Source organism: Suncus etruscus, chromosome 1, assembly GCF_024139225.1.
Source record: "Suncus etruscus isolate mSunEtr1 chromosome 1, mSunEtr1.pri.cur, whole genome shotgun sequence".
NCBI lineage: Eukaryota > Metazoa > Chordata > Mammalia > Eulipotyphla > Soricidae > Suncus > Suncus etruscus.
In genome coordinates, this window is record NC_064848.1 from 142,216,127 (window position 1) to 142,234,005 (window position 17,879).

General features: G+C 41.3%; 1 protein-coding gene across 1 annotated transcript in view; it reads right to left on the reverse strand.

Annotated features, from left to right (window-relative positions):
• CHCHD3 (coiled-coil-helix-coiled-coil-helix domain containing 3) overlaps positions 1–16,497 on the reverse strand; it is a 333,437-nt gene extending 316,940 nt beyond the window's left edge. The window contains exons 1-2 of the mRNA XM_049775568.1: positions 16,255–16,497; positions 2,216–2,300 (exon numbers count right to left, since the gene is read on the reverse strand). Of these exons, the coding sequence (XP_049631525.1) occupies positions 2,216–2,300; positions 16,255–16,335 (166 nt within the window). The 5' untranslated portion in view covers positions 16,336–16,497. The remainder of the gene's footprint in view (positions 1–2,215; positions 2,301–16,254) is intronic.
• Positions 16,498–17,879: the final 1,382 nt, after the last annotated feature.

A 17,879-nucleotide genomic window follows, 5' to 3' on the forward strand; every position in this document is an offset into this window, starting at 1 on the left:
TTGGACTTAAGACATGCCCCTTGGATACTCTCACTGTAATGGCTATTAAACCTGGCCATGCCTCTGGACACACTCCCATAGCCTCTTGTCATGCCGGATATTAAAAAAAACTTCCGGAGGGGGGGGGGGGGGCAGGATATTTACCAGAGCAGGTCTGCTGGCCTGCAGGAGGACCAAAGATAAAACATCTGAGAAATGCTGCCTGCTCTGTATCTATTCTCTTTTCTTTCTTCTTCAAGCTCAGGCCTCTCCCAGTCATCTCTGGCCAGTGAATTTCATCTAATTCTCTTTCCCTCTCTCTGAAGCCCCCAGACAACAGCAGCAAGAATCAGACACCGGGATAAATAAAAAATATACATAGTTTCTACTCTTCTATCTTTCTCAGTCCTGGGCAGGCAGTCACTACATGTTGGCATCCCTAGGTGGGCATGAGGCCCCAACCCGCATCTGGACCCACAGACTCTGAGAGCTTTGTAGCACTGAGCCCTGTCTGCCTTGGGTCTCTGCATCTTTCAGCCCTGCAGCCCTGGCTGCATTGGGCTACTGCAATGACAGACCTAAAGATGCAAGTCATGTGAGGTAATACAAAGCATGGTTCAGAAGCAATGAAAGCATCTCCAACCAAGAAAAAAATAAAAAGGACTGATCACTTCTACAGAAAGTTAATTATCTCTGAACCTTTCTCTTTTTTGAGTGGGGTGGAGGGCAGGGGATGGGAACCATACCATAACTCCTGCACTATCTCTCCAACCCCTAAACTTTCTTTTTTTTTTTTTTTTTGGTTTTTGGGCCACACCCATTTGACGCTCAGGGGTTACTCCTGGCTATGTGCTCAGAAATCGCCCCTGGCTTGGGTGGACCATATGGGACGCCGGGGGATCGAACCGAGGTCCTTCCTTGGCTAGCGCTTGCAAGGCAGACACCTTACCTCCAGCGCCACCTACCCAGCCCCTAAACTTTCTTAAAGCTCTTTTAAACAAGATGTTTCAAAAGGACAAGAACTAAATCCACTCCTATTAGCTATAAACATACTATAAACATGCTATAAACATACCCAGCTCAACTGATGGTAAGTGACTAATCAGCACTCACTAAGAACCCAGTAACTCACTCATTACCAACTCACACAAAGTGGCCCTTTTTGGCAGCATTTCCTTTCTCAATAAAATAACAGTCTGTATAGCCAGACCCACCACCCAAGACCCCTTTCTAATAAATACTAAAAACTCTAGCTTAGTCCACAATGAATCATCCCAAAGATTTTCTCAGTCATTTCACCAATAAATAGCACATCCTGCCATCAAACTGGACAGCTGTCTATGTATTTTCTTTGTAAATATTTACAGAGCATCTGTGATGCCAGACACTGAGCAGGTATTCAGAAAATAAATATATGTAAGTTGAATAAAGATGCAGATGGGAAGAGGAAAAGGGAGAAAACCACTTTTTTTTGTGTATGGGACTAGGGTGGGCCCACACTCACTAGTAGTGAGAATTTACTCCTGACTCTGCATTCAGAAATCATTCCTGGCAGGTTCAGAGGACCATATAGGACAACAGGGAATCAATCCTGGGTTGATAAAGCAAGTGTCCTACTTGCTGTGCTATTGCTCTGGCCCTGGAGAGAAGCTTCTGATCTAGGGTCCATCAGGAGTTATGGTAAAATGAGTTTTAATAATGCTCCATAAATGTCATGTAACACCATCTTTTCATCCATAATTAAAACCGACCAGGAAGGGATAAACTGTAAGCTCAAGCAAAATCTACCATAAAATAAAATGGGAGATAATTCACAATTTGGAAACAGAAGTTGGTATTTCCTAAATTCAGTGAGGTGTTTGTTTTTCTAGGCAGGGATAAATATTTACTACTAAGTCTCTATGCCCCTATATGTAATCCATTTCACACACACACACACACACACACACAAGCAAAAACAAACAAAAGAAAACCACAGAGTTATCTTCCAAAGTCAAAGAGGATTCAGGAACTGAATAAAATAGTTTTCAAGGTCTATAAGCTGATTCACTAGATTTCCAAGTATAAAGCAGGTTTTTAAAGGAAAATTTGGTACTGATTTCTAATCTGTGCTATAAAAGACAGAAACAGCCAAATATAAGGCACAGTGTAGAGGAGTCTTGGGAGTAAACTCTTACCTGCTTATCCATTTTCTACATATAAAAAAAAAAGCTCTGGAATAAAAATCATGAAATACCTGAGGCACCAAAGGAACCCGAATAGCGTGGAGGCTTCGAACCAGGGGAAGTTTCCTTCATTCGATCAATCACATTTTCCGAAAGCTGAAAAAGCAACATCAAAATAAAATCAATTAAAAGGAGCATAAGAAAAAAAACAGTCTAGCAGTTTCCAAGTAATTTAGTCATCCATATCAATATGTATAATAAATGACCTAAACATTAGGCTATATCTAATGGTGACAAAAACTAAAAGCAAGGAAAATCCATTTTCAGATTTCAAGCTGCACCTAGCAGAACTATTTGATTCATCCTAATGTACTTCTAATAGCACATTGTAATAAGTCTCCTTTTTATTTTATACTATGCACTAAACTGCTGTCTCTAAGAAAACACAAGTTAGGAGAACTCTCTCCTACTACTACAAATGGTGCCCACAAAAGGCTTTAGCTCCCTCCCTCCCTTCAGTCCTAACTTACCATGGTTGATGATTGTCAACCACAATCATCCTTTCGATAGATTTTACTATGCCCCCAAGTATGTGTCAGAAACTAGAAAAGAACTAGTATTCACAGTCTCTTCATTGCTTAGAGTGGAAAAGAAGAAACAGTCAGCAAGTACATGACTATCATATGAAGAATGTCTCGGTCTGTAATGAACATGAGACATGCATGAAAGCACATTGAGCAGGACATTCAGTCAGGCTTGGGAGTGGAACAGGGTGTGTGGCATGGAGTTGTGGCTGGGAAGGATGGGTCAGAGTGAGGACAAGTAACAGGATAAGTACGCTCAGAAAAGTAAAGCACTTTAAGATCTAGATGAGAAATGCAGTTTGCCACTGGCTGACAATAAGTTGGAAACATCAGGGGACAGCATCAGGTCTGGATGCTGAGTCAGAAAGCAGATTTATTTTGTTTGTTTGTTTGTTTGTTTTTGGTTTTTGGGTCACACCTGATGTGCTCAGGGGCTACTCCTGACTTTAAGCTCAGAAATTGCCCCTGGCAGGTACAGAGGACCATATGGGATGCCAGGAATTGAACCATGGTCCGTCCTGCGTTGGCTGTGTGCAAAGCAAAAGCCCTACTGCTGTGCTATCTCTCCGGTCCATAAAGCAGATTTCTTTGTGTGTGTGTGTGTGTGTGTGTGTGTGTGTGTGTGTGTGTGTGTGTGTGTGTGTGGTTTTTGGGTCACACCCGGCAGTGCTCAGGGGTTTTTCCTGGCAGGCACAGGGGACCATATGGGATGCCGGGATTCGAACGGATGACCTTCTGCATGAAAGGTAAATGCCTTACCTCCGTGCAATCTCTCCGGCCCCCATAAAGCAGATTTCTAAGGTTACCACTTGGTAAAGCAGAAGCCTCATGGCCTAACTCCAGGGGTTTGAGGGGATATGGGTATGGAAGCAAACACCAGGCACAGAAAATAATCTACACATGATTAAGAAGATAAAACAGGTTCAGGAACTTCCACATGCAAGCCTTCTGCTCCTAGTACTAATACCAGCAAGCTAATAGCTCAATAGTGGAAAACCAAAACTGCAAACAGTTTTCTTCCTGAGATCCATGGGATTTATTGGGAACCCAAAGACCACACCTTGGGAGGGAGAATAGGTAAGGTAAGGGACCAACCCAAAAAATGCTTCAATCCAAAGGCACTTCCATCCAATAAGTGACAAGCACCTGAATAGAGTGAAGACCAGTTATTCCAACAGGACACTATGAGAGAATTTTAGGAAGGGCAATGATATGACTAGGTTCACATTTTATTAAGGACACTCTAGCCACAGTGTAGGGGACAGAAGCAGGAAAACCCTTGAAGAAGGCTAGAGAACAAATTCAGAAACTATTCAGCACATGTCCACAGAAAAAGCTACACATTCCAAGAGTAACATTCGTAACAGCCCAATGGAAATAAATGCCCATCAACTGCTGAATAAACAAAACATAATAGACCCAAATAATCGTGTACAATACAGCAATTTTTAATAAAATTCCAGGTTGATAGTACAAATATGAAAGGTATTTGCTTTGCATGCTGACAATCAGTTTCGTCTCCAACATCCATATGATCCCAAGGCACCTGAGTCCCCTTGCAAAGCCCATAGTGATCCCTAAGCACCACTGAGAGTGGCCCAAAAACAAAAAATAAAGTACAATTTAGAAATTTTTCAAATAAAGTTCTAATATATGCTACAAACATAAACAGAATTAAAAAGAAAAATAGCTAAGAAAGCCAGACACAAAAGGCTCTATCATTCTATTTCTATGAAATGCCCAGAAAAGGAAGCCTTGTGAATACAAAGGTAGACTACGTAGTAACTGCCTATGGCCAAGATGGATGAAGATTAACTGTCAGTGGGCATGAGAAATCTCGAATAGATATCAAGTCGCTGATTTGTCCCATAAAACTGGTCTCCCGGCTGAGATATCTGGAGCCTTCTCAGGATGAGAAGAGGAAGGCCAAATCCCGGCCCTGACAAAATGCCATGCACCCTACCCATCTGGCATTCTCTGGCATTAAATGGTCCAGCTTCACAGCACCATGACTAATCTCAAAGACTATTAAGTTGCTGAATTGTCTCATTCTACAGTTGCTAGGGTTCACAACACCTCCAAATTCCTCAATACTGACAGCCAAGTATGAACACAGAAAATTAGATGGGAAAGGAGTACAGAAGCCCCGTAAACTCAATTAGTGAAAACTAGCTCAACTAACAACAAAAAGCTCAATAAGATCTCAGAAAAATAGATGTAATTATCACCATTATGAGATACAATGATTTTCACAAATTTTCTTTTACTCAATTATTTGATAGTTCTATTTGCCATCTTGTAATAACCAGAAATACAAAGTAAATTACTTTGTGCCTGCTATGGGCTTAGACTTAGGGCTGGGGGAGAAATTGGGGACATTGATGAAGGGAGGTCACAGTGGTAGTGGGATTGGTGTTGGAATAATGAATACCTGAAACAACAGTATTATGAACAACTTTATAAATCATGGTATCTAAATAAAATTTCTAACAAAAATATCTGATTGGGGCAATATTCTAAAACTGGATCAGGGTGATGTTTGTACAACTCTGTAAATTTATTAGAAAGTGTAATACAAGAGAAAATGGTAAATTTTTTTCTTGGTTTTTGGGTCACACTTAGCAGCACTCAGAAATCACTCCTGGAGATTCAGACAACTATATGGATGCCAAGGATTGGACCCAGGTCGGCCAAATGCAAGGCAAATGCCCTATTTACTATGCTAACATTCCTCACCAAAACTGGTAAATTTTATCATATGCAAATCCAGGGAGACTTATAGTATATAAACTGCATATGTAAATTCATACTACAGCTACAGTGTAGTATGGATTTTTATAGTATGTAAATTACACTGCAAAGAAAGTCTTTGGAAAAAAAAAAGAAAACTATTTCTGGGCTGAAGAAACAGTTCAACGAGCTCACACAACCTCTGCATGTGGGAAGCCCAGGTTCAAGTCTCACCACCATATGATTCCTAGTGCATCATCAGAAGCAGTCCTTGAGCACCACAGAGTATGGCCCCAAAAGTAGAAATAAAAGTAAAACAGTGTAAATAAAAGTAAAAAAGTGTACATGGGTAAAGGTGTTTACCTTGCAATCCTTGGTCTAATCCCTAGTACCACATATGGTCCATCCCTCAACACACCCTGGCACTACCAGGAGTATGCCCTGAGAACAGACCCAGGAATAAGCCCTGAACAAAAGCAGGGTATGGCCTGAACTCCCTCCAAAATAAGTAAAACAGAATAAAGTATAAAGTCCATTACAGTGATCCAGAGAGAAAATGTACTTAGGATTCAAAGTGGCTAACACTGAGTTCCAGACACAACACTAAGACAAGCACTTTACTCATTTCATCTTTAACAATATTTATTAGATAAATATTTGACTATCCCCACCTGTAATTGAGGACTGTAAAGTATTCTCTGATTTAAAAACATCCCTGGAAGATAAGAGTTTATGAAAAATGAAACCAGGACTCAAAGCATGAAGTCTGTGTCTTAAGGTCACACACTTTCACAAGGGCAGCCACCTTCAGTCAAATTCAGAGTCTAGGTTTCAGAGTGAAACTAAAGTTCAATTGTGGGGCCAGAGCGATATCATAGCATTTTGCTTTGCATGTGGCCAACCTGTGTTCGATCCCCAGCATCCCATATGGTAACACCACCCCCACCCCCAACCTGTCAAGAGTGATTTCTGAGTGCAGAGCCAGAAGTAAACCCCTGAGCACCACTGGGTGTGGCCCAAAAAAATAAAGTTCTATTGTGAAGTGAGGGATATTCAAGTTGTCAGCATAACTGGGTGAACCTTCAGCTCCTCCTTCATGCATCACCATCTGGTTCATAACACATTACAATACTGATAAAAAAAAATATCAATAACCAGGGGCCGAAGAGATAGCATGGAGATAGGTCATTTGCCTTGCATGCAGAAGTATGGTGGTTCAAATCCCAGCATCCTATATGATCCCCCCGAGCCTGCCAGGAGCAATTTCTGAGCATAAAGCCAGGAGTAACCCCTGAGTACTGCCAGGTGTGACCCAAAAACAAAAACAAAAAATATCAATAACCAAAAAATAACTGTTTATATATGTCCTCAGTGCCTTTAGTATGCTCTCAGAAACCATTCCTTGAAGTGAAGCAAGAAATAGAGGAGGCAGGTCCTCAAATGTACCAGCCAAGATTGTTTCTTTCTCATTCAGGAAGCTGAACTACTCAAGGACATGTTCTAGATACCCTCCCTATTCTATTTACAGAGCAATTAGGTTTATTCCCTCCCCCTTCGAATCACCCCTTGGGCCACCATCCTCTACTGAAAGCCCCTACTATGACTTTTCTCACATCCTGCCACCTTAGCTGTCCTAGGATTCTGGCCAAGCTTCTTGTAGGCAGCAGAAGGTTGGATTCATCTTTTTTGATCCATTTAGCCACTCTGTGTCTCTTAACTGGTGCATTTAGTCCATTGACATTGAGGGAGATGATTGTCATGAAATTTAATGGCATCTTTGTGTATAAGTTTGGTGTGTCTATTGGTCTGTCTTGTCTTAAAGTAGACCTTTCAGCTTTTCTTTTAAGGCTGATTTTGCATCTGTAAAGTTTCTGAGCTGTTGCTTATCCGTGAAGCTATGCATCCTACCTTCAAACCTGAACGTGAGTCAGGCTGAGTGCAATATTCTAGGTGAAGCATCCATTTCATTCAGTCTTGTCACAATATCCCACCACTGTTTTCTGGTCTTGAGAGTTTCTTGTGACATGTCTGCTGTAAATCTTAAGGATGCTCCTTTGAACGTAATTTCCCTTTTTAGTATTCTATCTCTATCTGTGAGATTCATCATTTTAACTAGGATGTGTCTTGGAGTGCTTTTCTTCAGGTCTCTTTTAGTTGGTACTAAAAGACTTCATCACCAGCAGGCTATGCCTTACCTCTCCCAGTGCAAATGCCATAGCTTTCCCTCAAAAGTCCATGTGCTAGGCTCTGCCCAGATCTCACTTCTTGGTCACTTGTCCTTGCATCTGTCTTTACACATACCCAGTCTTCTCATAGGTCTCTTGGGACAGAAGCACCTTTCAAGTTCCAGTTCAAATATCCTAGAGATGGCTTTAACAAGTGTATCAAATTATGTAATGTCTTTTTGGAAGACCAAACGTTCCACCCCAGATCTGCTCATCAGAGAATGCCCACCCTTGTGCCGTGCTGTACCCTTCAACAATCTCTAAACAATCCAATGAGAGAACAAGCATTTATCTTTTTCTGCTTTGCCACAAATCTGTGAGCTCCGTGAGACATTGGTTCAAAATTCATCTACCAGACACAATACTAGCTCAGATCCTGAGACAGCTGCATCAGGTTAGTGGTGTGTGCCTGAACCTCAAACTAGAAAAGAAATGAGACTGTAACGAGAACTAGAGATCAAAGATGTTGGAGTGTTGGCATGCCAAGGAATGTTCCATTTAAAGGTAAAAGCCAGCTGTTTCTTTTCTATCAGCCAGCCACTAACACTGCTACTGAAACACAGCTGTAACACTGACTCTCAGGAGAAACCCTTTAAGTGTGATTCCAATCCTCCCAATTTTCAGCAGAGCAAAATGAAATCCTGGTAAGGCATGATCAGTGGAAACATCAGAACCAACATCAGAACCCAACCTTGAGTCCCCAAGCTCTCTCCACAATTAAACCATCCTGAGCAGTTTCTGAGTCCTACACAATAAAACTATATCATTCCTACTTAAGGATAAAAAAAAGCCATAAGTTTTAGAATCTTCAAGTTATTTTTATTAATTTACAATGTACACGAAGTTGGTGCTAGAGAGATAGCACAACAGGTAATGTGTTTGCCTTGCCTGTGGCTAACTCTGGTTCTGATTCCCAGTACCACATATGTTCCCTAAACCTCTCTAGGGGTGATGTCTGAGTGCAGATGCATGAGTAAGCTTTGAGCACCACCTGACTAACCCAAAATCAAAACAAAGGGAATCGAAGCGATAGCACAGCGGTAAGGCATCTGCCTTGCATGCAATCAACACAGGACAGACAGCAGCTCGAATCCCGGCAGTGCTTAGGGAGCCATATAGGGGCTCTGACCCAGTTTGGCTATTCAGAGCAACTTAACACCTGTCCTCTTTCTAACCCTGATAATTTGAATTTAAAATTGTATTGATATCATTATATATATAATATAAATATAAATATATATAATATGAATATAAAATATAAATATAATAGCATTATATAAATATATATGCTATATATTTTATAAATATATCAATATTTCAGGTTAAAGTCAAAGACCAGCAAAACTGTATTCTACCTAACAAGAAGTATTTGCTAAGAATTGATTGTTGGATATACACCTTCACCTATATTATAGTCAGTCCTTCTAAACATGACTTCAAAATATATATTTGCCATTATTTACTGTTACTTTCCAAAGTATCCTATAAAAAGTCCAACTATTTCCTGCAGTAGCCTTAAAATTAGTTGGGAGAGTGAAATAAAAAAACAGGCCACCAGAATAGAGGGTGAACTCTGTCCACCAACTTGAGGGAAGTCCCCTCCATATGGGTCTCCCTTTCCTCATCAGAAAGCTGAAAGAACACCAACCCTGGAATTATAGGGCAGATTACAGATACATCATAAACCACAATGTGCTATACACACATTTTGCTGATTTATTACTAGTACACTTGTATTACCAATAGGGCCACTGGGATGTCTCCTAAGCCATTACTCACTCTGGCTCCCCTGAACCACAAGCTGAGTTTGTACTGAACATTTCTCTGCTCAGTGCATGAAGATGAGTTCTACAGCAACAGGTGCTGCCAAAAGTCCTAGTAGGAGCGAGTCTGAACTCTTTTAACCCCAGGAAAGTAACTGTTAACTTTTAACTGTAACTTTTAACTCCAGGAAAGTAAAAGACAAGCGTCTTTCAACCTATTCTATTTCTTGTTAATTTTTCACTGTTGCAGAACCTCTATGCCTCAAAACTGGCTCATATCAAACTCAAACAACTAAGGAACATTTTCCACTGTCTCCAATCTCAGATCCTCAAATATTTTAGCATGTCAACCAAAGGCACAATTTATTCCTGAGTTGACAGGCATATTGTAGGATTTCCTTCTGAACATCAACCTCCTCCTTGTGCCCTCACTATCCCTCCTAAGTGGATCTCCACAGGCCTGTCTAGAGGTGAAACCCTGGCAGCCCCAGCTGCAGCTGTGCTGCACCAATGAGGACTCACCAATTCCCAGTTGGGTCAGTTCCCTGGATACACAGCAGTAGCTGTGTTATCATCTGTATGTCATGAATAGCTGCTGAGCAGCCCTACCCAATGTAAAAGTTAATTCAAATTTCCACTCACCTCTCCTCTCTCCACTTGGGTACTCACTTGTGAAGCAGCAAAGATCAAGAGCTGAGCTGTTATCAAGGTTATGTACACAACGTGGTGATGGAACAAATCTCTTCTTGGGGACTTAAACGAACCTCAGAGAGTTCAAAAATCCAAAATAAGCTCCTCCAGGATCTCAATAAACACCCTCACTATTAAGAAGCAACAACTTCAGGAAACTGTGCTCCTTACACAAGGTACTTTATTTGGAAAAGCTTTCATTCTACTTAAAAATCTCTATCTTATATACCTGGTCTCCAGCAGGTATATAAACTGGAACTTCTGAGGGAAGAGAGAGGACTATCAAAACAATTTACAGGGACCAGAGAGATAGCATGGAGGTAGGGTGTTTGCCTTGCATGCAGAAGGACTGTGGTTCGAATCCCAGCATCCCATATGGTCCCCTACACCTGCCAGGAACTATTTCTGAGCATAGAGCCAGGGGTAACCCCTGAGCGCTGCCAGGTGTGACTCAAACACCCAAAAGAAAAAAAAAAAAAAGATTTACAGAAATTATCTGAGCCAAAGAACAGTGAAATAACATGCATTCATGCTACAATTATGCCATGAGTCAGGAGGAGTGTATGGATTCCCAGGTTGCATGTCCAGTTTTCTGAATCCACTACTCTGGGCTGCATTTAGTGCTGACATTTACAAGTCTATGAACTGATTGTTAATTGCTAGTTGTTTAGGACATGATTAGAAAAACCTGGAAAACATAATGTTATTGAATGAGTCCTACTCTCCGAAAACCTGATGAAAACAAATCACTGCCCTAATTTAAGAAGACCCGGGAGAAGCAGGCCTCCCAACATGGCAGACTCCAGTCCACTAGTTTCATCAACACCATTCTGGATGTGTCTGAAGACTTATTTACAGAAATGGGGTCTGCCACACCAAAATGAGCTACAGAAATGTATGGCATCTTACAACCGTCTGTTCCACTGAGCTCTTCCTGCCCACCTTATCTAACATTTGCACACAAACTACTCCCAAATCCAGCATTTTCTCAGAAATAGTGCACTAGGTGGGTAGAAAAAGATAAAACATTTTTCCTCCCAGGAATAGAGGGAAAGGAGGGAAAACTACTTGAACTCTCCTATTTCTAAAAGGTAAAGTTAGGATCTTAGAAGACAGAGACAAATCTGCCCTATACCTCCAAATAACTATTAGTATTTTCAGCAACTCCACTGAAGGACTAGCACCCACTTTCCCCTTCCTCTTTCTTCCAGGAAGGTCATTTTCTTTTAAAGTCCTAGTTTGCTTTTTTTTTTTTTTTTGTCACACCCAATGGTGCTCAGGGATTACTCTGGCTCTGTGCTCAGAAATTGCTCCTAGCAGGCACAGGGGACCATATGGGAGGTGGGAGTCGAACCACCGTACCCTCCTAGATTGACCTCATGCAAGGCAAACACCCTATAGCTGTGCTATCTCTCGGCCCCTGGTCTGCTTTTCTATTACAATTTTAAAGGCAGACACTCCAAAACTTGACATAGACCAAAACTCAACATCTACTATCTATAGAAATTCTTCAAAGCATAAGATTCCACCCTATGGATTTATAGAATCTGAAGTAGGAAAGAACCAACCAATTTCCATGTTCAACAAATTTCCTAAACAACATTCCTCCACAGTCTGGATCTGCAGCCTTGTTCTTATCCTCTCTTCCAACTCTTCACCAAGGCAGATAATAAATCCGTCTCTTCATTGAGGGGTTCTCAATTTCTGATACTTCCCAAAGCATCTGTTGTCTTCCATACAACAGGGACCCATACTACCATACAGAATACAGCTATGAATGTCACCTCGCAACTTCAAGGGCAGTTGCAGAGAATATGCCTGGAAAGCATGATAAGTTATTACTTTGAAAATGATATTTATTGAAGTTGACATTTGCTCTGGAAAAGTTCATTCCACACTTTGATGTCTTAGAACTTAGATAAACTTGTGAAAAGAATGAGTGGTAAGCAGACTTTCTATGCGGGCCCAGCAGGTGCCCATCCAAAAACCCATTAAGCAGATGTAATAGAAGCAATGAAAATGCTTGATCTTTCTATCCCTGAAAATTTACTTTGACCTCGAAGAAGAGGCCACAGGAAAGAGTGCCCTTTCATCTAACACTGGAACTGTTTCTGATTCAAGGTTAGAACCAAAGAGGAAGAATACGGTTATTTTATGAACGAAAGGGGTAGGGGACACAGAGATGTGATCAATTGCTAAAGATAAAAGGAGGCCATATAAATATCATGAAAACAACACCTGCTAGGTGAGAAGAAACTTTCAACTAAAAATTTATTAGACAGATCTTTTAATTGCTTGCTTAGGACCTTGATTAGAAAAACTTGGAAAACATAATGTTAATGAATGTATCCTACTCTGAAAACCTGGTGGTTGCTAATGTTACTCTTTGGATACCAAGATAAATGAAGATGAAAGTAGCATCCTTACCAATGCAACACAAAAATTGTTTTTCCATCATTGATTGAAGTCTGTTGAACTGTCAGTACACTCTCATTTCTTATCAGTAATAAAATGCTATACAACTCAGAAAATTTGAACAGTTCATTTCGCCAGCGTTTTCTCAAAAATAGTAGACTAGATGAGTAGAAAAAGATAAAGCATTTCTACTTCCCAGGGATAGAGTGAGAGAAGGAAAAACTAAAAAGTTGAACCAATCTATGGGCAATTCAACTATAATGTTTGGACTTACTGGCACAATATTTTAATTAAATTAGCTAGAAGCTAAGATTTATTCAGGAAACTGAGATTCATGCTTAGTCTTCTCTAGACCTTGTAAGTGTAGCAAGATGACTGTCTCAAACTAAAAATAATACAAAATTTCTCTGCAGAGTCGCAAAATATAAAAAAAATCACACATTCAATCCTTTGTAGAATGCATGATTCGTGCTCTTAACTATTTTAAGTACATGTAAATGTACAGAACCAATTCCTTGAACAGATTTAATAACATCAACATATACACTCCTGAACATTGGCATAGTAGACCCTGAGCTAGATGGCTCCATTAGGCCCACTTCCCGCTGGTAGTGCTTCATGATACAGAAGTTATCAGGAATAGATTCCATTATACAGAACTACTGAACAAGGAAACAGTCACAGGGATTTATCTTGGGCCACACTGCTAGTGAGAAGTAGCAGACAGCAAACAGATGGGCCTGGTTCTAAAGCACAAGTTCTTTCAAATATATTAAATAATGCTTCCAAAGAAATTTAGAATACTGTTGTGCGTGGAGGGAACTCTATCAAAGCAACAGCTGCCTTCTATTAGACGTCTACAGTACACCACGTGTTTTAAACCTTTTACTTCATCTTCCTGTCACTACCAAGGAAAGGGTTTCCCTTTATAGATAAGATGATCGGAAGTGACTTATCCAAGGTCTCTGGATAATAAATGCCTAAATTGGCATTCAAGTTAATAGCACTTTTAGGGGCCAGAGAGATAATACAGCAAGTAGGGTAGTTACCTTGCACACAAACAACCCAAGTTCAATCCTTGGCATCCCAATTGAACTCCTGAGTCACAGAATAACCCCTGAGTTCAGAGCCAGGATTAAGCAGTTAGACCACTCCCCCCTCAAAAATAAAGGTAAAGCATATTTGACCATTACCTTGAAGAAATATGAATAACCCATATATTTAGTAATTTATCACTGGATTCCAGAATTTCAGAAATTGAAAAGGTCAGAGTTCTTAAAGATATGCTCAAACCCCTTTATTTTGTAGATAAGAAAAACTTGGACTCAAATATTGGATATCATCCTTGTAATATGATTAAAAGCAACTTGGAGAAGCCAAACCACAAGGGCATTCCAGGTGAAGGAGAAGCTATAGAGAAAAGTAAGCCAATTGTGTGTGTGCTCAAATTATAATACAGATAAAATGTAAAAGAGAATAAAGAATCTTCTATCAAGCAAATTAAGTGGCAAAAGGAAATAGTTTGTTTTGGGGTAGCACCCAGTGGTATTCAAGGGCCACCCCAGGTTCACCAGGGTGAACTCAAGAGGTTCCACCTGGGAGTTCTGGGTATTCTATGGGCCACATGATGAGGCAGGGCTCTGTACATAAACCTTATAAAACCTGGGGCTGGAGAGATAGCATGAAGGTAAAGCATTTGCCTTACAGGAAGGAGGATGGTTTGAATCCCGGCATTCCATATGGTCCCCCGAACGTGCCAGGAGCGATTTCTAAGTGTAGAGCCAGGAGTAACCCCTGAGCGCTGCCAGGTGTGACACAAAAACAAAAACCTTGTAAAACCTGGGACATAAACCTTAGATTTTTGTGAACTAGAGCAATAAAACAGCAGGTATGGCACCTACCTGCTTTACACATGGCTAATCCAGGTTTGATCCCCAGAAGTCAGCAGTTGATCCCCTGAGTCCCTTCAGGAGTGACTCCTGAGCACTACCAGGTGTGGCCCCAAAATCAAAAATACAAAAAATAATTTAAAAAAAGGTTTTTCTTGGGACCAGAGCAGTGGCACAAGCGGTAAGGAATCTGCCTTGCGCGTGCTAGCCTAGGAGAGACAAAAGTTCGATCCCGGCATCCCATAAGCCAGGAGTGATTTCTGAGCACATAGCCAGGAGTAACCCCTGAAAGTCAGTGGATTTGGCGGAAAAGCTAAAAGGGGGGGAGGGGTGTTTCCTTAAAGAAGTGTTTAGACAAGCTCCATCTTAATCTACTACCTAGTCCTTTGTACTACTAATCAACTATTTAGCTTTAACTCTACCTAATATTGACATGATCTGCAATCAAATTCTCTTCCCATTTTGCTTGTCATCACTGCATGTGAGCATGAGAACAGATGTTTTCTAGCCAATATGTTGACACTTATTTTTCATTTCTAGCATCTGATGTAAAATGATCAACATCTAAAAACAAAACTAGTGAGCTTTCGACATAAAACTTAAGAGTTTAGACTTTTATTTGACTCCAAGGAGTTTCATTGAAACTGCAATGATGAAAATCTACCACCTCAATCAGACATTTTATTACAAAGTGTGGTGCCACCGTAATCAATACGAAGAAAGAAATGCTGGTCAGAGACCAAAAACTGAGCTCCACACGCTGAATTTCTACAAAGAAAGCTTTAATACATTCTTCTCAAATTAACAGTTTCAGAGTAAAAGTTCTCAAACCGCTGTAAGTACTTACAAACTTTATTTTCTAGTAACAAATGCTAAAACTAATTTATACTTATCATTAGCAGTATTCTGGATGTTCAATAACAAGAGATGGATAAAAGATTTCATAAAACTTTATGAAGGCCAACTGCTTTATTAGCTAGGTACAGGCATCATACTTCCAAAAATTGAAAGGCTTCCACACGCAGACACAGCGGAGAGTGTGTGAAGTTAGTGCTGGTATACTGACACCCTAGAGAAAAACCAAGTTTTCAGTTGATGTATGCCGAACATGCAATACAGTTCTTGCTAAATGTTCTCAAGATAGACTGTAAATGGATCCAGAAGTCTGAAAAATCGTAAAAGGCCAGAGCTGCCTGGCAAGCACTTTAGTCCTGAAACTGGGCCTGGGCCGAGTCCCAAACTTGGGTGCCAGCTCACAGAGGAAGAAGCTGGGAAAGGAAAGGCGAGATGTCAAGGGAAAGTGAAGCAGAGAAGCTGAAAGTTACCCTGCCAGCAGCACAGGGGTTGGGGGAAGGTGCTATCGTAGAACTCCGTAAATCAAAAGTTCTGCAACCAAACCCATTCATTCATTCATTCTCCCAAAACATGTGTGCAAAAGCGTGCAGGGTCCAGAAAGTGTCACACTGAGTCCTCTACACGATTGGTGCCATGAGGTCTGAGTTTCCAATCAAGTCCTGCAACTAGTAGGGAATATAGTCAAGGCCCCCCTGAAGCAACCTGTCACCCCTGAGCCGCCCCAGCCCCGAACTCTCAGTCGGTCGAGCACGACCAAGCAAGCAAGTTAAGTTGGATTCCATGTCCCGAGTCTCCAAACTTCTGGCTTCTCTGCAGACACCTCAGCTTCGGGTGGGCCAGCGCTGTGCAATGCTTAAGGGGTCGGGACAAGGGGAATCCAGCTGAGCTGGTCCCGCAGAGGTCAAAGGTTCGGGGTCCGAGTGCAAGCCACGGCCCTCCGCCCGCCCACTGTCACTCACCCGGATGCCCTTCACCACGGTGATGTTCTCATTCTCATCCGCCTCGAAGGTGACCCGGCGGGTGCTGGAGGTCCCGCCCATGGCTCCCGCTTTTGCCCCCCACAGAAACCGCGAGCGGACCCCTCCCCGGTGCACGGCTCGACCCCCCACGCGCGTCCACACACGCGTGGACGTGCCCGGATTCGCACGCGGTGGGAGCAAGGCCACGACCCCAAGAGGCAAGGAGAAGGTGCCGGGCCAAAGCTCCCGCCCCCTCCGGTGACGCACCCAAACAAAACACATACGATTGGTCAAAGATTGCGAAAGGCCCGCCTCTCCCCGCCACGGGCGCGTGGATTGGTTGGATCAAACCCGGATACTATGGCAACAGGTAGTAGAGTTCCGGAACTGCTAGGTAAAGTGGGAAGTGTAGTCCTGATCTCGCTCGATGGGTACTGGGAAGTTCGCGGCTTAAATCCGAGGTCGAGGGAAACGCTTGGAATTCTGGGAGTTGTAGTCCCGTTGGGCCACATGTCTTCCTAGCAGACACTTGGAAGCCAAGTTCATTGAGCTCCCAAAATTTGCGCTGAAGACAGAATTTTAGAAACGTAACTTAACTACAGCCTCTTAAGAAATCCACAGCTTAATCAATCGTATTCTCCTAGTAGAAACATTTCTAGATTCGCTGGTGCTGAATTTAGCATTTAATGTTAGTCATAAAAACAAAAACTGAGAAGATAAAAGCACCTGGCTAAAATGCATACCTTGTAAGTTTGACCCCTAGGTTTTATCCCTGGTACACAACACATGTGTGAACACACGGACTCCTACCCCTCAAAATTATAATCATAATTATTATATAGAACTATTTCAGGGCTGGAGTAGTAGTACAGTGCATCTACCTTGCATGTGTCTGTCTGACCCAAGTTCAATTCCCGACAACCCATATTATCCCCTGACTCTTGACAAGAGTAATTCCTGAATGCAGATCCAGAGTAATCCCTAAGCACCCCCCTGGGTTTTGATTCCCAAAACCAAAAAGAAAAATTAACCATTTCACTTACATTCATAGAGTAAATATTTAAACATGATTTTCAATATAGTGACTAAGTAAAAGATATAAATTATATGCACCAGCTCAGAACTTTCACTTTTTCTTTCAATGTCTATTTTCACTTAGGCCAGCAAAAGTTATGTGATTACCAAATTCTTGAGTTGTAAAAATGAATGGCTAAATTAAAACCACAGGAAACAAGTGTAGAGACAGTTTTCGCCTCTACAAGGCCAGTCAATTATTTAAGTTCTCCATATACACATTTTAAAAGTGAATTTGGAATGTATTGGGGAAGTCAAATGTGGGCTATTTCTGGCTCAATGCTGCAGGTTGCTCATGGATGCTTAGGTGTTCATTGCATGTTGGGGATGGATGCATGCATAGCATATACTCCATTCTGAGCTCAATATCTGCTCTTTAAAATGTTTGTTTCTTTTTGCTAAAAACTTTGTGATGTGTAAATTTAACCATATTAACTTAGAATTTAGGTTAATAACAGTGAACATCCTTTCAAGTGAAAGATATTCTCCTATTCTGTAGGCATCCACATTTCAGAGTTTCAACATATGAATAAGAACATTTAGAGCAATCA